Genomic DNA, 22,950 nt, shown 5'->3' with positions numbered 1-22,950 from the left:
AAGTGATACCTTGATTGATTTATCACTCAGACAATAACAGCCGCAACAAAATACAAATTGAAAACTGACCAAAGCTGCGCGGGAAAAACAGCCCTTCCCTTTACGCTGTCTTATCTGTGTGCATATATGCTTAAGTATTTAGTCTTAAGAATTTGCCATGGTAGGCCTAACTGAGTAGGCTACCATAATTGTAAAAAGTAGGTACTGTATGCCTATAAGATGACAAAATGTTTGAATGAATATTATATTAATGTAGTCTATTTTAGTATTTAAACGATTCTCCAAAAACAACAACAAAAAAATGTTTTACCAGTTTTTTAACCATAGAACATAACCTAAAAATATAGTAGCTATTGCCATGGCGCCATGTCCCATGAGATATTTTGCTACTTTTTTCTTAATGTTGTTATAAAATAGATGAACAGATTATGTTAACAGATAATAACACATTAACAGTAACTGTATAGCCTAAACTAACTGGTCTAACTGTGATATTTTTACATTTGCACTCACATACATTTAATAATGTCATTATCATTCACATATATTTTATTATATTTCCCAGTAGGCATATATACTTTTTATTCATGTTATTATTGGAGGTATTTGCCAGGAAATTACTTAAATGAGCAATTATGGGTCAGACTTGTTTTTGACTTGTTTTCACAGTATACTTTACGGCTGCTTGATACTATTAATCCATAATTGCTCAGTAAACATTATTCAACTTTTCCCCACACTAATCCAGCCACAATACGATGTGTTGAGAAGTTCCAAGTCCTTGTCTGGTCTGGAGCTGTGCTGGTTCTGCTGGGGTAGTTTATGATGAGTTTGCGGCCCTTTAAAAGAGAATATGTGTTACAGAGGCTAAAGTACATCTTTTCAAAGAAAAGGCTGATATAAAAATGGAGTAGATTATAGAAGAAAAAAATAAGAAAAATCCTGCAACTGATGTCTATCATCATTCCACATGTGTGTGATATTGCTCTTTATTTTCTCTCCTCGTCCTCTCACTATTCAGGCCAGAGAGGCTGTTCCGATAAAGCTAGCTTTCCCAGACAAGGTTCAGTACATCCTCAACATCCAAAAATCCTCCGTGGCAGACACTGGACGCTATGAGTGTTCTGTAACTAACCAGCTCACTAGACAAACCAAGTCCAGCAGTTTGGGGATCACAGTCCACGGTATGTACTTCCCTTTCTCACTTAGATTCTGCACACCTCTGCTTGCACCATTAAAACCAGTAAACGGAGATGGGATGAACAGATGTGGGGTAGTCAATCAATCAATGTTCGTTCTTTCTTTCTTTCTTTCTTTCTTTCTTTCTTTCTTTCTTTCTTTCTTTCTTTCTTTCTTTCTTTCTTTCTTTCTTTCTTTCTTTCTTTCTTTCTTTCTTTCTTTCTTTCTTTCTTTCTTTCTTTCTTTCTTTCTTTCTTTCTTTCTTTAGAGAGCTCTTTTGTGGAAGTAATATCGAATGGTATTGGGCCAGCGGAGGTTGCGTCTCTTCTGGAGGAAAAAGAGTTCACCATTTACATTGATGCTGACCCTGAGCCAAAGGTCAGCTGGTTTAAAGATGGCCTTCAGCTGGATGACAGCTACATCTCCACCAAGACCACTCATCTGGGTGGCCTCAGGTAGAATTTCACAAAATTGCTCACAAAATCTCTATTACTGATCATATTTCTATGACATGTATTATAATATATGAATGTATTTCTTTGATAAGATATTACGAAGGTTTTATGGGAACACTTTTTATTAACCTAAATAAATAAATGCTGTAAATAAAAAAAGTATTTTTTAAATATTTGACAATTAACATAAAATACTTACTAAATAAATAAATACTATAAAACTTTTATATTTAAAAGCATTAACCTACCGGTACATAAATGAATTGTAAAACTTGTTTTACAGAATTAAATTTCAGCTGAAGGTTAATTTTTAAATATTCATGCAACTCGAAATGTTATAAATATATTTGTATATTATGTACAAATTAACATTGAGTTAGATAAATGCTGTAAATGTATTGTTAGTTCTTAGGGCTGCTGCATGCGCAATATATCGAAATTATCGAAATATCGCAAATGTATATATCGCGCTGTCTATATCGCAACGACTTGCAATAACTAGGGTCATGAACAAAAGACAAGGAGAAAATCTCCCACTACTCTTTGCGAATAACTTTATACTTTTTATTAATACGTTATTATTGGAGGTATTTGCCAGTAAATTACTTAAATGAGCAATTATGTGTCAGACTTGTTTTTGACTTGTTTTCACAGTATACTTTACGGCTGCTTGATACTATTAATCCATAATTGCTCAGTAAACATTATTCAACTTTCTTTTCCACACTAATCCAGCCACAATACGATGTGTTGGCAGGTAAGAAATGTTTGTCCAGTTTTCAGCAGGTTGTCATCTGGTCTTTAGACATCCTGGTTAAGTGAACAAATCAACGGCCTTAAGTACAAGTAAAACAACTTGGAGGCAGGCATTATGTACACACGCAATGAGTACAAAACACATGCACACAAATGCCCTAGTGTTTTCTCTTTTTGTGCTGTAATTTAGCAAAAAAGTAGGTAGGCAGACTAATAAATGGACTATTGGGTCTTATGATCTAAGATCAAGCTTTTCTCTATCATGTGAATATGTGCTACAGGCAAAGTTTAAGCTGAGAAACAAACATCCTTTCTCTTTCTCACACATGCAGGGAGAGTAAAATAATTCACTTTTGAATGTCACAAATTTTGCAAAGGTATTTTTGATTCAAATGTATTGATATAGATTTACTGATAGGCAATAATTGACAACATTTGGCCAACACAGTAAACAACAGTCAAATTCACTCAGGTTAATCCTTCCTTTGGTTTTGTTCAATATAAAATGAAGATTGGGAATCCCCCCAATATGGTTACCAAAAAAATTATATATATATGTGATTTTAACTTGGCCACCCCCTAGGAAGCTACCAACTTCATGTAAATAAAACAGCGTTTACTACTTCTGATATGACAGGTGTGAGTGTAATTGATTTAAATATATTTTTCAAAGTATTTTTTGAATTATTTAGCCTAGGGGTATTTTTTTTAAAAATGTGGAAATCTAATTAAAATTACTTTTAAAATAAAATAATTTTGGAAAAGTATATCCAAAAGTGCAGTGTATGGCAATACATCAAACCAGCCAATTATATTGAGCAAAAAGTGATCTTAACCTTTCTCAAAGTGTCCTCACAAGAACACTTTCCACACTAGAAAAACTAATAGACCCCCACCCTGGGACAGCTATGAAGGTCAATGCATATTATCCTACAAATATTTAATGTCAAGGGGTCAATAAACCACTAGCTGGCCGCATTCGATGAGGTCAACATCTGTTCAACAGTGACATCGTGAAGAAAAAACGGTTTTCTTTTTGCAAATAGCAGTAAATTGCAAGAATCCCTCATGCAAAAGTCATGAAGTCAAAATAGAGTTTAGTTCCTAGAAAATATAATGAAATGTTGTATTGTTTCCTCATTTCTTTCTTTTTATTTATGTATGTCCCTTTCTGTCCTCCTCAACTTTACGCAAACATACTCACATATTGTCCCTATGTAAACTTGTCTCTTCTTTAATCCAACTCCCACTAAAAGCCATGAAAAAGCTCTTTTTTTTTTCCTTTCAAACCAGCATTATTCTCATTTCTTTAATGCTGACAATGAAATGAGGGGGATTGTTACTCTCAGCATTTGTTTTGTAGATGCCTTCATTCAATTATTCTCACTCTCGGGAATAAATTAGAAAACAGTTATATTAAGATATATCATTTTTCATCAAACACCTGTATTTTCCATCAAATAAATTCAGCCCTGGTGAGCAGAAAAGACTTCAAAAATCGTACTGACCCTGAACTTTTATACGGTATTATAGACATACTGTACCTAACATACCTAAAGATGTGCTTATGCGAACCCTCATGTTCTAATGAGATTAACGTTATTCTGTTTTGGGGCCAGAGACCCCACTGATATAACAAAGTCCAACAAGTTAGGCATTAGCATTCATCAATAATTATTGCATTCACATTCATGTACTAACAATTGACAATTGTCTTAGGGAATTTTTTTATTTAGAGTAAGGTTAATTTAGAAATATACGATTGTTCATTGATCATTTATGTTGTATTATCTATATTTTGGAATTTCATTGCTTTTGCATTTAAAACAAAATCCAGTAATCATAGAAAACATCAACAAAAAATCCTTTCACGTCCATCTTGCATCTGTGTGGTTTCGGGGAAAGGAGAAAGCATTTAAATTTAGAGAGCTTGTATTCTCAGTACTACAGAGAAGACAGGCTTTTTGCTTCACAAGCCCTGCTGTGCAATAGCTGGAGTCTAGGCTTGGACTGCTCAAACACTGCTGTTTATTGTTGCATTCTGGGACGTTGACCTGAGGCCCCTCCCATTCTGTAGTGTGTGTGTGTGTGTGTGTGTGTGTGTGTGTGTGTGTGTGTGTGTGTGTGTGTGTGTGTGTGTGTGTGTGTGTGTGTGTGTGTGTGTGTGTGTGTGTGTGTGTGTGTGTGTGTGTGTGTGTGTGTGTGAATATCATGTGAGTTCTCACAGATTGAAGCTGAAGGCAGAGGATGCCAGCCCTTGAGTCTATACCGTCGGACGATGTGTGTGTGAACCGATTTAACGTCTTTTGTGGTCTGCATTTTGTCAATAGCCTATGTTAACCATTTTACTTGAGACAGTGACTCTTCAGTTCCTGATGTAGCTAGTGAATCATGTGGCATGGAAGCGGTAAGGGTGGCCCGAGTCATGTCCGGTTATGATGTTAATGTTTATAATATCTTAAAATATTCACACCTTATAGTCGCATTTAGCAGATTACAGCTGTGGAATAATATACACTCACCAGCCACTTTATCAGGTACACCTGTTTAACTGCTCATTAACGCAAACATCTAATCAGCCGATCACATGACACCAACTCAAAGCATTTAGGAATGTAGACAATTTGCTGAAGTTCAAACTGCATCAGAATGAGGAAGAAATGTGATTTAAGTGACTTTGAACGTGGCATGACTGTTGGTGCCAGACGGCTGGATCTGAGTATTTCAGAAACTGCTGATCTATTGGGAATGTCATGCACAACCATCTGTAGGGTTTACAGAGAATGGACCAAAAAAAGAGAAAATATCCAGTGAGCGCCAGTTCTGTGGGCAAAAATGCCTTGTTGATGCCAGAGGTTAAAGGAGAATGGCAGGACTGGTTTGAGCTGATGAAAAGATAATAGCAACTCAAATAACCACTTGATACACCCGAGGTCTGCAGAAGAGAATCTCTGAACACACAACATGTCAAACCTTGAAGCAGATGGGCTACAGCAGCAGAAGACACTCCTGTCAGCTAAGAACAGGAAACTGAGGCTACACTTTGCTCACCAAAACAATAGAAGATTGGAAAAACGTTGCCTGATTTGATGAGTCTCGATTTCTGCTGCGACATTCAGATAGGGCCAGAATTTGGCGAGATGACATCCTGCCTTGTATCAATGCTTCAGGCTGGTGGTGGTGCAATGGTATGGGGGATATTTTCTTGGCACACTTTGGGCCCCTTAGTAGGCTACCAATTGGCTTTATGCACAGCTGCACTACTTCCTGAACTTCAGCCAGCTCCTTTGTTTCCTGTCTGCCATTATTGGACAAACTGATTAATCCAAGTGTGTCTGATTATTGTTGTTGGTCAGACACACCTGGATTAATCAGTTTGTCCAATAATGGCAGACAGGAAACAAAAGGAGCTGGCTGAAGTTCAGGAAGTAGTGCAGCTGTGCATAAAGCCAATTGAACAGTGTTTAAACGCCACAGTCTACCTGAGTTTTGTTGCTGACCATGTCCATCCCTTTATGACCACAGTGTACCCATCTTCTGATGGCTACTTCCAGCAGGATAACGCAATGTCAATCTCAAACTGGTTTCTTGAACATGACAATGAGTTCACTAAACTCAAATGGCCTCCACGTTCACAAGATCTCAAATAGTCCAATAGAGCACCTTTGGTATGTGGTGGAACGGGAAATTGACATTATGAATGTGCAGCTGACAAATCATCAGTGAGGCGATCATGTCAATATGGACCAAAATCTCTGAAGAATGTTTCCAGCATCTTGTTGAATATATGCCATGAAAAATTAAGGCAGTTTAAAGACAAAATGGGACCCAACCCAGTACTAGCAAGGTATTTATCAGTAGTATGTATATGCTTAGTTTAGCATACATGTGGATAAAGTTGGATATACATATCAATATAGGCAAATATGCACCTAAAAATGTCTAAATTCAAAATGTATCAAGAATATGTATTCTTTTCTATATCACATCGCTGTCAAAGCAATATTTACTCTGTATAAAAAAGTTAGTTACCCTAATTATTCTACAGTACACATTGCACAATCCCCAACATCGTATGCATTTTAGTAAAATTGTAAGAAAAACTATCTAAAATATGAATGTCCTATTTAGAGCTCTGCCAAAAACTTGCTTCTCTACATATTCCAGTTTCAAAACTTTTCGTCTGGCTTTAACAAATCAGTTCTGCTTATCTGAAACTGCCTGCCGTCGCTAGCCAGATATGCTCAACATGTCTAAGTTACAGAAAGGATCTCCACCCTGCAAAACAATATTTCAGATGTATTATGAAGGAAAGGGCTTTTTATGTTCTTTTCATATCCTTATTGAAATAAGGAGAAAATCTGATTTGCTAATTCATTTTAGGTTTGGCTAATTTAATGTCAAAACATTTAGCGCAGACATATTACTTTGAGGAATGCGTGTCAGATTTGCACATCTTGAGCATATGTAGCTTGTAGACATGTTTTGAAATGACATCCCTGTCTGACTGAAGCCAGATAAAGAAACTCAGCATGGTGTTGAGAGAATGCCATTTCTCCTAAAGATCACCATGACAGTTTTACAACAGAGAAATTGTTTTCTGCGCCCCCATGTATGGGAACTGACAGGAATGGCAATTGTGAAAATAGGAGAGTTTGGTCACATTGGAAAGGAAACACAATCAAAGGAAGCGAGGATTGCGCTATCACACAGCTCTATGTTTAAATCTGTGCTTAGCTAGTTTTGCTAAATGCATGAATCATTGAGGGTGTTGAAAATGATCGGGCTCATCAGTCATTATGTGTGGACATTTCTGGCAATACAATATCGTTCATTTATGTCATGTCACTTTTATGTACTGTTTAAGTGATGTGTGTGAAACTGATTGATTCACAGTTCACATAGTGGCTTTGGTTTTTATTAATGATTATCTGATTAACAGTTTGTCCATTGTTTTCAGTGTGTTTCCCCCCTAATCCTCAGTGAGAGGCATGGAATCCGCAGAACTGCTGTGACAGCATGGCTGAAACTCCGGATTTTAAGGAAAATCCATTTTCTTCTCTTTAATTTATTGAATAAGCATGAGCTCTGTCCATCTGTTCCATGGTAATCTGAAAGTGGAGAACTGCAGAAGTATCATTTTTGTTATACGTAAAAGAAAGCTAAAGCTAAATTAAATTCAATGGTGTAATTGTTATAAATAATAAATGACTTTTTCCTATCGCAGCTTAGTAAGTTGTTCAATGGTAAGTAAGTAAGTTCATAAGTAAGCTATTAGTAGGCTGATTTGCCTGAAAGCGGTTACACTGTGGCTCTCAACACATTATTCTGTTAGTTCAAGCATCCCAACAAGTCGGACACAGCAACATTAGCTCAACCAATGGCGTGAGTTTGGGGTGGGACTATCCCAACTGTTTAGTGTGTGAAATATAGTATGAAAAAGTATGCCTAATACACAGTATCCCTTAACCAGAAGGCAAAGCCAAAAAATGATTTGGGACACAGCTTATCTGTTTTTTTGACTAATGGCAGATGGGTTAGAGTTGTAAACCTGTTTGAAACAATATTTTATGTGGCCATGTGTATAGGGTTTGAGTAAATGTTTAACTCCAATAAAGGAGTTAAACAAATCTTTCTTCTTGTGCCTTTCTTTAAGTGTATAAAACAAAGCTTTTGACTTTGGTGACTGAAAAACACAATGAGGCGATTTGAAGATACAGTTCTCGCTGCTCTGTCATCATGATATGATGCACGAGCAATCGTGAAAGACTGTCATCAACACCCCTGCTGATGTTCATTTAAATACAACTGTGAGTTAGAATGGAAAATCGATGCACTGATGAGCTGGAAGCTCTTAACCGATCGACCCCCAGCAGCTCTTTTCACATTTAGCCTCCCTTATTGTTTGAGACAACGTAATGGCATCATTCATCAAAGTTGGGCTTGTGAAAAAACCACCACACCACCGCAGCCAATTCAGATCTGGTTGTTATTGCAGCCCTCACAACTGTAGCTTCGATTTGTTTAACTGCAGACTATAAAAATAGTAAATTCATCTTTTCTTTTAGGATATTACAGTAAGTGTTGCATTAGACTAGGCTAACTTACTAAACACTCCTCAGTAACACTTTACAATAAGGTTCAGCTCGTTAACATTGATTAGTCAATGCATTAGATATAATTAACTAACATTAAATGAATGGTAGTTTCTAAATATACTAATGTATTTTTAACAAGTCGGATCAAATTAAATTTAACACATAAATGCATAAATGCTGTCAAAATTGTTGTTCATAAGATCTAATGCAAACTTCAATGCAAAGTGTTACAACTTTATATTTTTTATTTATATGGATTATAAAAGTATTTTACTTCCATAAGTTTGTTTTGAATAAAATGATCTGTCAAATGTCAAAATGCACCATAAATGAGGTCTGTGGAAAAGGTTTCAGAATAAAAACATGATTCTGAGACCAAAGTAAAGCTCTGAAAAACTATTTTATGCTTATTTTATTTAATGGTGGGTTCCTTATCAAACACTATATTCATGAAGAATGTTAAACATGCATGTTTGAAAACGTAAATGTAGCCTAATACTTTGTTTTTTGCAACAGGTGTCACAAAAGAAAATAATAGCTCAGAGCGCTTCCTCAGTCAGACTTCTTGTTAGTGATATGTCATATGCCAAACAGCCATCTGTATTCAAAATCAAAGGTTGATTTTGATCACAACACAAGTGACCTAATTATGGAACTATATTGAATGGTATTGACACCTCTTCCAAATACATACTGTAAAACTTAACTTCCTCTCTCTCACGGCTGGCCTGACATGTTAACTGCCCTCATCAGGGACATGGTGACAACTTTACAACTACCAAAATAAACACTGAACTGTATCACACAAGCTAGCAATAGATACAAAATTGGAGGAAGTGCCAAACAAATTACATGACCAATCGTTCAAATGAGAAATCATATTATTATTGGCCTGGGTCTCTATCTAACATAAACATTTGAAATCTACCCCAGCATACAGGTACTGCATAATATTCTTACTGTAAACAATGGTCAATTCCTGATTAGATTAGTCATGAAAAACAGTGACTGGAAACTCAGAGAGGTGTTCATTTAATACATTGAAGCTTAAAACGGGAAAAATCTGCAAATGGTGAAAAAAAATAAACTAAATTAAGAGGAAATAAGTTATTTTTCCTGAAGTGAATATTTCTTGAAGAAGAATGTTTTGATGGAATGCATAGATGTACTGCAAAACAAAACTCAAATACTGAAAAATAACACTTATGGGTTGTCACGTGCCAAATTATACAGGGTAACATATGGTGTGAATCTTTTAATAGGCAGAAATAAATGCATTACATTGATGCACTTTTACAGAAAGAGAAGGACACAATTGCAAAGTGTGTTTGGCTTATTTTATATATTTTGTAATAGTATTAATTATTTGATTACTGTTGTTACTGAAATTGCTAGTATAATCAACCAGGCTAATCCTAAATGTCAAAAAGAAATTTTGAAAATAAAAAAGTGTAGACTCATGGGAATTCACACTGTTTTATTGATTATAATTCTGTAGTCAAAATCTTGTTATTAAGAGTGTTCCCCCTCAGAGTAGTCTGCAAAATTGTATACGCTTGTTTAAAAGTTGACACACAGAAAGAGGGGAGCACAAATATCTTAACCCCAATTTGGACAGAGGGTGTAAACAAAGAGGAGTCTTCATGCCATCTGCCTCGTGGACAGGAGCAGGCAGTAGGCTTGCCCAAGGGAAAATCTTCACTGTGTCACATGTGCTGGGTTAAAAGAGAAGCCCTAACCCAACAGGCCAAACCCTAACAAGCTCTGGAAGTCTGGTCTTCCATTTTAGACAGATGATAACACTGAAAAAATGTGGAATAATTAAAATGTTTTAATATTTTTGAAATAAATCCTCCTCATACTTACCAAGTCTGCATTTGTTTGATCAAAATACAATATAAAGCAATATTGTCAGATATAAAACAACTTTTTTTTTTTATTGAAGTAATTTATTCTTGTGATGACAAATCATTACTGCAGTCTTCAGCGTCACATGATCCTTCAGAAATCATTTGACTAATATGCTGATTTGCTGCTCAAGAAACATTTATTTTTATTATCAAAGTTGAAACCAGTTGTGCTGCTTAATTTTTTTTGTGTCAAATTGTGAACTGCATCAAAGCAGCATATTAAAATGATTTATAAAGGATCCCGTGACACTGAAGACTGGAGATATGATGCTGAAAATTCAGCTTTGCCATCACAGGAATAAATTACATTTTAAAAGACTTCTTTCAAAAACGTATTCCAAAATGTTGACCGGAAGTGTGTAGGGCTGTCATGCTCAGATCTGGGTTTAAATCCTGGGTCATTTCCCAATCCCATTGTCTCTGTTCCTTTAAGTTCTATGTCCTTTAATAATCATAATAAGTCAAATGTTGTCGTCGAAGTCAATGTGTGTGTCATGGAACGTTTTTATATACACTATGAGGGATAAATGAGTGTGATCTATGATCTATCAACTGGCAAGATAGCACAAAGAGGCAACACACACTCTTCTTATGTGAGTTCACACACACATCTGTTTCATAGTCATGTGTCATTTGATAGAGAGCTATTAGCCGACACAAAAATAGTTTTTCTTTCTGTGAATGGCCTGCGGACACGCATGGTGTGGGGTGGCTCCGTAAACACACACAGAAGGGGCCTCTGTCCGAGACTGCTGGGGTGTGTGAATGTGAGGCGGAAAGACATGGGGGATTATTGCTTGCATGCAGGGAGCTCAACAACCACTTTTTTAATTTTGGTCACATCGCACAAGGAAGCTGTCTATTAAATTTTTTATTGCTCTTGTGATGCCACTTAAATGTTGTCTTAAATGGATCAAAAAGTGTGGCGCCTTTTATCATGAAACATTATCTGCAATGCAAGTAGCCTGAAGATCACTATTACCTAAACAGAAGAAACACCTCCCCTGGGTTGTGCATGTTGTACTTTAAATGTCTGATTATTGGAGGAGAGTTTGGGTAGTGGATCAATAAGTGGTGTTATGAGTGAATATTTATGGGACTTTCTGAGGAGGTTAATAGTTTGAAGTGATCTGATTTAATTTCGATGGATATCATGTTCCACTTGAGGCTAACCGCCTGACCCCATTTATTGGCTATGCGTGAGAGAGAGACCTGAGCAGTTGAAACTATGTGATAAGAGGTGGATGGTTATCCTTTAATAAAATATGGTTAATATTATACATACAGCTGGAATTAAGATCATAAAAATAAATAATTGTTTAGCACGCTGTACCTTAATACTTTATTGAGAATCTAGGATGTCATCCATTTGTATGTTAATAATAAGCCACAAGAGTTTGTGTGTTACAGCGATTGCAAGAAAAGGATAAAATCACATAATGCATAGACTTGAGTAAATTATTTTAAAAAATGTTGGGAACTATAGTGTTGGGTCTGAGTCCGACTCCGAGTTCACCTGGTTGAGTCCCAGTCGAGTCCAAGTCCTTGAACAATTCAGTTTGAGAGACGTTTATTAATGTCTTGTCTTCTTAATTTTATGTCGTTATATATTGTCAGAGTCTAATAAAAATCCACCCGAGTGTGTCCGAGTTCATTTTGAATTGCAGTCCGAGTCCAAGAAGGCTACCACAACTCTAGTGGGAAAAGTATTATTATTATTGTTAAATGCACCAATTTTCAAATGATTATGTTGAATTATGAATATATATAGGCTATAAATATATAGTTTATAATTCTTAATATATCATTTTTTGTGGTTGACAAGCAATGTAGCGAGTATCAATTAAAAGGGCATTAAAGGGTTAGTTCACCCGAAAATTAAAGCTACAATATGTAAAAGAAAATTTGCCGCTAGGGGTCGCTAACCTCTTACAATAATAAAGGCGTAGGTTTATGACGCAGTGGCGAGCTGAATGCTGGGACTTGCTGAAAAACTGATGGATCTAATAATGTTAATGGATGAGTGAAAACATTCATGTTTTTTAACATTACAGTGGTATGAAGCAGGTCGCGATTGCTAATCATAGACAGATATCACACGCGAGTCCCGCGGATATAAAGGAAAAAGGATTAATTCTATCGAACTACCCGCAGCTGCTGAATTACTACTCGCACAGGTCAGTTTATTTGACGAATTAAACTTGTGAGGTAACGCAGCGCTGTTTCACTTGGTCTAACGTTACACTATCATACTAAACAGCATGTATTGAACGCTATAATGTTATTCTATGTGTTAGTTCCTTTGCTATATGAAACTAGCAGCTTATTAGTAAGCTAGATCAACATTAGAATAACATACAGATCATATTCTAACATTTCATCATGTTGAGCTATATATACCATTGATTTGTTTTATGTACATTTGCTCACCTGTCTAATAAAGAATGTTCAAGAGCGGTGTCGCTGTCAAGTCGTGACTCGTGAAGCTATGTGAAGTCCAAGTTTGTCACGGACGTGGAGCTCTCGGCATCTCGAAAACACCACGCTGATATTGAGCCTCATTTTAGTTCTTCTTTTTTGTCCCAAAGTCTGCTTGCCATGGTCCATAATGTTTGAACGAAATAAGAACAGCGTGCCGCTAAACATTATGCACTACGCAGTTGTCCATGTCTGTCGCCATGGTTACGTCATGGCTATGGCAGTAGAGCGGAAACCAAGGATAGCGCGGATATTGCGTCTTTGACAGCAAAATTGGAATTTCTCTGAAATAAAAAATCTTTGGAGACTTTAGGGATATTGTAAGTACACAACTGCAGGAAATATATCACACTGTGCAAGTGATTTTTGGATATTTTATTACAAAATTCTTACATATTGTACCTTCAAAAAATGTCATCGATTACTCACCCTCATGTCATTCCAGAGAAAATGAGAATGAACCCCATTGGTTCTTGCAAAAGCTCAAACATGCTGCGTAACACGAGAATGAACCTCGTTGGTTCTTGCGGTTCTCATTGGCCTTTGTTCATCAAAAAGCAATCGTGTCTCTTCAGAAAATTCGGACTAAACCGCTCAATTCATATGGATTAGTTTTACGATCTCTTTATGAGCTTTTTAAACCATCAAAGTGGTAGTTGCGTGGACTGTCATTGGAAGAACAGAAATATCTTTGACGTTGATAATAAAAAAAACACTTGAAATAGCCGAGAGAGATGGAGAGGAAGATAAATACTGTATGCACTTTTTAACTGCACCTCTTCGCCGACTTCTCACATATCTTGCAGGTCAAAAGAATTGTGTTTGCAACAAATACAGAGACTCATCTGACTTTTGAAACAGGTGCTCTTTCACCTTGCTGTAGGCTATGTTAGTTTCTTTCAAACTGATGTGTGCTCTTCAACAACATTGTAAGATAGATAACCTGAGAGTAAACCTAAAGCTGCAGATAGAGTTGTTTTTTCTCAGCTGAAATGAAGCGGATCAATGATTGCCTTTGAGGCAATGATTTGAAGAACATTCTTGTTCTTCTATTAAACACCTTTACCACTTGGATGAAAGTAAACTCAATTAGAAATGAAAGCTGCAAGCAGCATCTATTGGGGTTCAAGCTTTTAAGGCCTTTAAGCACATTAGCATCAAAAGACAAAGATTTATTTAGCAAGCATTTAACCACTGACATCATAGATGGAAAATACCATTTACAGCCAATACATACCATAGGAAATATATGGTTTTAAAGCTTTTTAACAGTTATAGTGCCACGTATGGTCCGATCTCCATAAAATGTTGCATGCTTGCTTGTTAATGATGTTATTTCACATATGCTCACCAATTTTTGTGAAGTTTTTATATAGGATTTATAGGCTTTTGAGTGTATTTTGTCGGGGCGAAAAACCAGGGACTAGTTTGCAAAAGTAGGTTTTGGACAAAATAAGACATTTTCCTGCCTAAATCGGAATTGGAGATATGCATTTTGTCCGTCTTGAGCCAAGGATCACAGTGGTGTAACCTTGAGTCTAAGACAAACAGTCTAGGAGTTATGAGCAATTTATAGCAATAGCATTTTTGTAGCGCCACCTATGGGCCAATCGGGGTCATTCTCTGATAGGTTCTCGCCAAATTGAGGCCTACCATCTGGCCAGGTTTCAAGTCTCTAGGCCTTACGGTTTGGCCTGCTCGATCAGTTTTACAAATCCTTACAATTACAATAGGGTTTCAGCATTTCATGCTTGAACCCCTAAAAAAAGAAAGAAAAAGAATCGGAACTGAAGTGAGAAATGTTTTCAAAGGGATATTTAATCCAAAAATGAAAATTCTGTAATCATAATATTCACCCTCATGTGTTTAAAAATGTGCTAGACCGTATTTATAGTATAATGTGCAACCTGCTCTTTTCCATACAATGAAAGTGAATGGTGACCATGCTGTCATTTTGCTTTTTTGTATCGTGGTCTACTTTCGTTAAATGGAAAAGAGCAACTTGGACATTTTAATATCTCCTTTTGTGTTCCTTAAAGCTAGCAGACATCAGTTCAGATGCAAAGCATTTCACAATAAAGGATAACATTCTATGGGAAAATATAACTACAGGCAAATCCATACTCCTATCACATGTTTACCTTAACTACCCTTCAACCCCCGGACTAGTTTTTCTGTCAGGCTTTGTCTTACAGTTCAACACGGCAGTCATAAGCAAATACAGACGCTGTGTTCATGGGAATTAGATGAATCAGGAAGCCCAGGAGCTTGCAGTCATCTCATGAGGTTTGACAAGCATGACCAGGCACAAGCCATAGGCCCCTTGGACACCAGCAGATCCTGAAAGATTTGTTGTATTAATAAAGCCTGCAGCATGCCTGCGGTTTTAGTTTAGATACCATTCAGTTAAACCTTTAAAACAAGTAACAGTATGACCATGTGAATTCTCCAAAATGACTGCTTTGCTTAATGTTTGCTGCGTTTGACACAGCAGTGCACCTTAATTGGAACATTGTCTGATTTTCCTGAAAACGTGGAGCAAAATGAAATGACAGCATGTGAAGCATAAAGGAGAAATTGCAGAGAGATATTTGTGGGCTCATTTTGCAGTCCTGGGGCCCACCCGTGGCATTGCAGCGCCAGAAGTTTCAGCCCGACGCAGTTATCATTTTCATGTCCTGCGCCATGTTGTTTAAAGAGCAAATGCATTTGCGTCCATCTGTGCGCCCATGGGTGTGGGGGTCTGAAAACGAGGTGTGTTCAGGCGCATTGTTGGTGTGTTTATTTTTGAGGCAACGGAAATAGACTGCGCCATTGACCAACCGAAACCTGGTATAGAGTCAACGGTGCAGGTTTTTTTTTTGGTTTTTTTTACGTACACTCTGCTTATTAACTGCACTTGAGCCCTGCGCTTTAGACCATGCGCTTAGATCGTTCAAATAGGGCCCCTGAAGTTTATTTATTTTACTCTTCAACCAAGATGTGCTTAAAATGACGAGCAAATTTTGAATAATTGGAAATTATTTAAATATTAAACAGAATCAGAGTTTATTTCTCTCTCTTTTTTACAGTATAGATTATTCTGAAAAGGAAAATGAAAGGATGGCAGAGGAGTATGTGTTGAAAAGAGAGCGCGTTAATATTCTGAGAATGACCTATTTTCCAAATGCACTTTATATATATATATATATATATATATATATATATATATATATATATATATATATATATATATATATATATATATATATATATATAAAACTGAATAGCAGTTTGATTAAAAGATAAGCAAATGTAGGGGAAAGGAGGGGGATCAGTAAGACAATTATTTACATTTGTACACATAGACTTGGATTCATGTATCTTTTTTAAGAGGAAGAGAGATAAATATTTAGGTTTCGATAAAGTGTGGTGACTGTTTTAGTATAGAGTAACGACATGCAAATAGCCTGGGGTTGTTATACCTTAACTTGGGTTGTTCGTAATGAAAATTAGAGAACTTGGTGTAGTGATAGATTTTATAATAAGCAATAGGAAATATTTTTGCAAATGTCGTAATGTGCAAATTTAAAGGGATTAAATCAACCAAATATGGAAATATTTTAAATTACAATGGCATTTAAGCATAGTGTAGTTAATCAGGAAGTGTTTCTTTGCTGACACAGAAAGTGCCAGTTTTCGGATACTAGGTCATTTCCTATTGCTAGTCATAAAAATCAATCTCCTACCAGGTCTGGGCTCTTGTACACAGGAGATCTGAACTGTACAGTTATAATATAAATTTAAAAGTGCAATGTTTTGAGCATACACTCTTTTTGTATTACAGTTGAAACAATCTTCTGTTCAACTTCTTTCTGTTCATTCTAACTGTCTGTGCCATATCATCTACATATTTCCTAGCAGTCCTTTTTTTTTTTTTTTTTTTGTCACGCTTGTTTTATGTTTTATTCTGTTGTTATCGCAATTGTCAGTAAAATTCAAGAATCATTCAAAGTCAATACATTTTACTTCCATAAAGGTTTTATTTGTCTTGTTCAGCAGTTTTATTTCAGATTCAATATTGATTCTAAAAGAAAACAACGAATGTGTTTATCTCAGAGGCTGGAATGATGACAAATCACAAGATATATGGAAGAATGGGAATACAGCAAAGACAACTATTTTTTTTAAATTAAAAATGACTAGAGAGTCATGGAGAAATAGGGGTAAATGGGGTGAAAGGGAGGTCAGGGGTGATCACAATGTCTTGGGTCACAAGTTTGGCTTTATTAGAGCATCTATAGCAAGATGAGCAATAATAAAAGCATAAGATCAATGATGGCATTTTAGAAACCAACACACATTTTGTTCACAATGATGGATCTCCCATTATAGAGCTTGTCACAGACATGAATGACAAACAAACGCATAAAACAATGCTATCGTCATCTACTCATTCAGTTATGCCACATTTCTTCATTTCTCTGAATTCTCTGGCAAAATGAAAGTAGCAAGAGAGGACTGCACAGATGAGACTCGTCTCGATGGTTCCAACATTTATAAACACAGCAATATGTTTGTCCCATTTTGTGATAACAGTGAAATAAATCAACATGTTTTTTGAAAAAGAATGTACAACAGACATATACAACCTCTAGTCAACTATCACTTCATGCTGTGAACAATATTGCTTGCCTGAGATAAGATAAAGTGTCATTTTCTTTAACAATTGTTAAGCAACCCTTTTTTTCAGCTGATGAAAATGCAACTGGTGGATTTTTTTCTGCTCTGATAACATTCCATGCTGGTTTGTAACCATTTAAATGCTTTCGTTTTTGTTATTAATGTATCATTGCCCAGGTCAGCCTTATCAGTCACAGAGGAGCTTTTAATGAATTTGAAAGACGCCTGATAAATTAATTATAACCCCTATTTGTCATAGTTTGTTATGGACAATTCAGAGTTTCTTCTGACAAGCCACGTGTCACACTGTGGCACTAGTAACCTCTTTTGTGCGTCTCAGGTATGACTAGTGTTATTACTGTTGATGTTACCTCCCTGTCCCCGCCCATGATCGCTCGTCGTTCCGCATGACCCGCGCGCAGAGTACAAGGTAGAAAACAACGCTGGCCCTTTAAGACGGGAGTGAGCGCTCGGCTGGCGACCGTTCCGCGGTATTATCGAGCTACCAACACACATGAGATAGATGGAATTATAACAATGGAATATCACTGCGTTCTGTTTACTGTTTTGTTGCAGTTAATCATCCAACCAGGTAGGATGCGTTTTATAATTTATTGCTCCTTTATGATCTCAAATTGCTTTCCAAGTTTAAAGGAAAGATTCCAGAAAGTTGTTCATTGAAGACTAGATGTATACTGCACTTGCTGTAGATGTGAGCCTGCCTTGTTGAGTTATTCTTTATGTCTATAACTCAAAACAAAAAGGATGTGCTACCATTCAGAGAATAATGTAGCCTATGGACCTGTTGCTTTTTACTTTTAACTAGATGTAGGCTATCTTTAGAATCACAATTTTGGCTGTTATCACTAGACGAGCCCATGTGTGGTCTCTTATGTTCCCTCATGATGAATATCACTGTCCATAAGGAGCTTGGGCACCTCGATGCACCTTCTGTCAGCGCAGAGCTCCTCTAGTTCTCCAGTTGAAAACTGAACATTGAACATTCTAATGCACGAGAATTCCCACTGATAATCCCAGTGAATCATATCCTCTTCAGTTGCCGTGTGGAGGATCTTGGCTACATACCATCAATTTAAGGGGTTACGGGATCATTGAAATAAGATACTGATCCGAGAGCTGCAGGTGAGAATGTAAAGTAAAGCCGATCCTCGCGCGCTGCTCTCAATTATTTATCACTCAGGCTCGCGCGTGCCCGTCTTCGCGTCAAGTGTATAGTCACGATGCTTGTTTCAGGGATAATTAGCGGACGATGTGAAGGAAAGAGTGTTAACGCTGAACAAAATTTCACTTTGATATTATTAACTTTATATAGTTCAGATAGTCCTAGCATATAACAGCTTGGTAAGAACCTGGGGGGCTTGACTCCGCTAAGCAAGCCCACAAACCCCCCAAAAGGTTTAGAAAAAAAATGCGGGTCTTACAGATTAAACATGATAGCTACACACGGTTTAGCCTATATAAAGCAACTTTTTTATAACCAAAAAGCGGCAAACTTTATCTGAGGAGGTAGCCATAGCAACAGTGGCAGCGAGCACGTTAGGGTCAGTAAAATTAAACAAGTCGTGTTTTTTTAAATAGCCTACTTCATTAGAGAATCACGTCACGCTTATGTTTAAGATCTTTATAATTGTGCCGCCACGTCGCGCGCTCAACACATTGCATTGATAGCTTAGGCTACTGAAATTAGTTAATTTGTTGGAACAGGTAGGCTACAATTTTTAAAAGGTGCCTTGATATGGGGTTTCATTTGCAGTTAATTTTTTATCTTATCCTATCAGCATGGATAGCTGTTATATGTAAATTATCGTAATTTCCAAAAGCCATATAATTTGTTTTGCATGATGCAGCTTGACTTTTTCTTTGCCTGCGTATGCTGCACCTCATGGTCGTATCAGATGGTCTTTTGTGGTGCTCAGTCAGAAAGAAAAAGATGAGGGGCGAGTCATGAGCTGGACTGCATCTGTTAACTGACCATTGCGCATCACGTGTTCAGACTTTCATCCTTGTAAAACTCGTGCTTGGAAAAGAACCCGCTTGTTGTCCTTTCAGCTGCTGTAATAAATATGTTGTTATGTGACAAATTTAAGTTTCCAAAAAAGGAACATAGAGGCTAGCTTTCCTTAATGTGTTACTATGGAGAAACCCGGTTATGTAAACCAAAGTCTTATTATAAAACATTTCAATGAATTCAAATGACTAGGTTCAAAGTGAGCGTGGACAATACTGAACACATATGCGGTTAACTTTTGCTGTGGTTTTGGCATGAATCTGAAGATCAACTTTGTAACGCCAGAGGGCTTCAGCGCTCAAGTGACTATTTTGCATCGGGTTCCTTCAAACAAATAGCGATACAGGCTTTCACATTGCCTTATAAAAGTCATGAGAAAATCATTTACATGTAAAATATCCATAGGCCAGTTAACAGTAGTAGAGTGCTCTGATATCTGATACCAATGACACTATTTGAAATATAGAAATTACGACCAGAAGTCAGTATTCTGGTGGGTGTCTGAATAGAGGTGGTGTGCTATGTTCGGGCGAGTGCCCCTTGTGGCTGACGGTGGTATCGTAAGTTACGAAACTACTAAACAAACATTGAAAAATAAATTGGTGTAGGATTTATTTGAAACAATTAGATTTTTAAATAGAACAACTAGAAAAGTATTGTATTGTAAAACATACTCCAATAGTCTAATATATATATATATATATATATATATATATACACACACACTACACTACGTCTACATGTATACACTATAAAGGGATTTCACCAAGTACATCATGTTCCTGGATCAACATCTTTGCTGACCCTGGAACAGCGTTCAAATCAACCAATCAGATTTGAGGGACAGTTTACAGCTTATGTGAAGTTTAGTTAGACTTACAACCACAGGGTTAGATGCTCCTACATCAGTGTTATTCACCTATCATTTCCCTCTGAAGTGTGTCTGTATGTATGTGCTGCTTATATTAAAATATATCAATAACAAATACTTCATAATAAAAATAAAGGGAGCAAGAGAAAGCAGTGAGCAAAGGACAAAGATGCAGGTAAACATCTGTTTGGCAGGTAAAGGATTGCATGGATACTCAAAGATTATGTAATAATAATGTGTACTCATGGTTCCTGGAAACTGGTTAATACTTTGTTTTAAGCTGTCATTGCTTTCTGTAGTTTTGATGGATATATAAGCAAATTAAGGCAATCACGATAACTTGGAGAGGTGGGAGCAACTTAAATGTGAAGGGAAATTATTTAAAAAGTGAAAATGTGTCAATGGTAATGTCTTCAAAATGTGTCCAAATAAGCAAGTGTGACATATTTGCATCTACTTATTTATTTCTTGTTTTTAAGAACCTTTTTTTTTCTTTTTCTTTTTTTCTGAGAACTTGAGGGACAATGTTGGGGGGTGCAATGGCTTCCAGAGTTGCTTCAGGCTAAAATGAGATAACATGCTAAAAAACTGTGGTTTAGCCTGATGAGTAGCTTTCCCTGATGCAAACTGTCACTCCATGCCACGAAAACGGCATCTTCAAAGTCAGGTGTTTTCCCAGAGAAAAACAGAACAACTGTTAATGTTGACTTGTTTTCTCCAGTAAACACTGTCAACATCAAAATGACAAATCACTGCATGAAAGAAAAGCCTTAAACAATAACAAGACCAATTGGTCACGCACACACATAGCACCTAACCGTTTCTCTGGTAAATATTTAAACCCGCAAAGAGAGCTTTTATCTTAATTACGCCATTACGACACCATTATGAGTTGTTGAAAAAGAGGTGATGTAAAGGAACTGAATTTTCACTCAAAGCTAATGATGCTTGATAAAGATGATATGATGCAAGATTATTAATGTTTGGACCTGGATGCATATTCAAAATGGAACCCCATTCTATTTTCTGCTAAAGCCTCCCCCCCCCCCCCCCCCCCCAAAAAAAGATGTTTTACTGTCATGCTACATAGGGTTTTTCGGTTTGATTAATTTCCTCTTTTTCATTCCTTTCTTTTTTGCCACCTTTCTTCGCATATTTTCACCGTCATATGAGGAGGGGGAGGATAACGACTCTTTTGTTGGTTTAAAACACTAATCTGTTGCTTTTAGGCAACACAACACTTTGAATGGAGAATGATGCTGTACCAACTAATAATTAGCACAGCTATAAAATAAAAAAAATCCCCTTTAAAAAAACTTTTGTAGAATTCTCTAGTGTCAAATTACCATTTCTAGAGAAATTAGAATGAGAGGAACTCGGAAGACATACTTTTTTGGATTGTTATGTTGTGAAACTGTCTATTTCACATCCTTAACTGTCATTTATGCAACTTACTTGAGAGGGATTAGATTTGTGTGTGTGTATAAATGTGTATGTGCTTGGTGTATTCTGGTTATCAATGTTGCTGTTTTTGTATTTTGCTAAATCAGTAGGCCTACGATAGCGAGTCAAATACATTTGACAAAATACAATGAAGTCTGCAGAGCTTCATAACTTGTCATGTTAACATTAGAAATAATCTATTCTCTTGCTAGTTTATTAACCTATTTATCTTCCAGCTGTGTGCCATGTTCACATTCTTGTTTCCTCTCAGGCAGGTCCAGGCCCACGATCACCCCGGACGGACCTCGGCTCACAGTTCCACTGAACGGTGACTTCAGCTTGCGCTGCCAGAGCAACACTTCAGTGCGCTGGATGCGAGAAGACCGTCCCTCGCGAATCATGAAGGAGGAACAAAGGCAGGGTCAACTAACAGTTCTTAAAGTGAGCAAAGCAAGCGCTCGTGAAATGGGCAAATATTCATGCCGTGAGGAGACGTCTGGTGAAAAGAGCTCCATCTATGTGTATGTAAAAGGTAAGTCAGCCTTTTGCATTCGGGAGTATCTTAATTGGGAGTAGTACATCGTCTGGGCTGAGTGACATGTCTGTAGGGCAGTATTTAAAGTATTGAGGAACCATCCTTTATGTGTGTACCTTGTCTTGTTATAGCTACTTTTGTGTGAGTGCAGCTACTGTATATTTTATGTGTGTACAAGCCTGTTGGCAACAGTATATGTGTGACTAGATACTGTATATAGTAATAGACATACTGTATAGGTAATGTTTCTGCAACGTTACATGTGTTTGCATGATCTTGTAGTACTTTCTAACACTTTTCGTGCTTCATCTCTCTCGCTCTCCCTCTCCTTTTATGAACACACACTCCAGAATCTCTCATCTTCCTGTGTGGTTCCATATTGTGCCAAAAACACACTTTATGTGCCCTAAATACCCGCAATCAACTCTCTGTATTCACATGTTACCTGCATGGCCTTTAATATATACATCTATGTCATGTGTCATTTCATGCATGTTCTTATTATCCCATATAACAGAATCTTCAAATTGATCC

At 36.8% G+C, this 22,950-nt stretch overlaps 1 protein-coding gene across 6 annotated transcripts in view; it reads left to right on the top strand.

Moving 5' to 3' along the window:
* The first annotated feature begins 1,073 nt into the window (after positions 1–1,073).
* Positions 1,074–22,950, top strand: part of kita (KIT proto-oncogene, receptor tyrosine kinase a) — a 42,245-nt gene continuing 20,368 nt past the window's right edge. For 3 of the 6 annotated variants that reach the window (XM_079639424.1, XM_079639423.1, XM_079639422.1), the window contains exons 1-3: positions 1,074–1,184; positions 1,448–1,634; positions 22,153–22,413. In XM_079639424.1, coding sequence (XP_079495550.1) covers positions 1,475–1,634; positions 22,153–22,413 — 421 coding nt within the window. In that variant the 5' untranslated portion in view covers positions 1,074–1,184; positions 1,448–1,474. Of the gene's footprint in view, positions 1,185–1,447; positions 1,635–17,997; positions 18,131–22,152; positions 22,414–22,950 lie in introns of those variants that run through there. The other 3 variants (XM_079639427.1, XM_079639426.1, XM_079639425.1) reach the window with 1 other exon arrangement.

Source organism: Phoxinus phoxinus (assembly GCF_949152265.1).
Source record: "Phoxinus phoxinus genome assembly, chromosome: 16".
NCBI lineage: Eukaryota > Metazoa > Chordata > Actinopteri > Cypriniformes > Leuciscidae > Phoxinus > Phoxinus phoxinus.
This window is presented reverse-complemented; position numbering and strand designations above follow the sequence as displayed.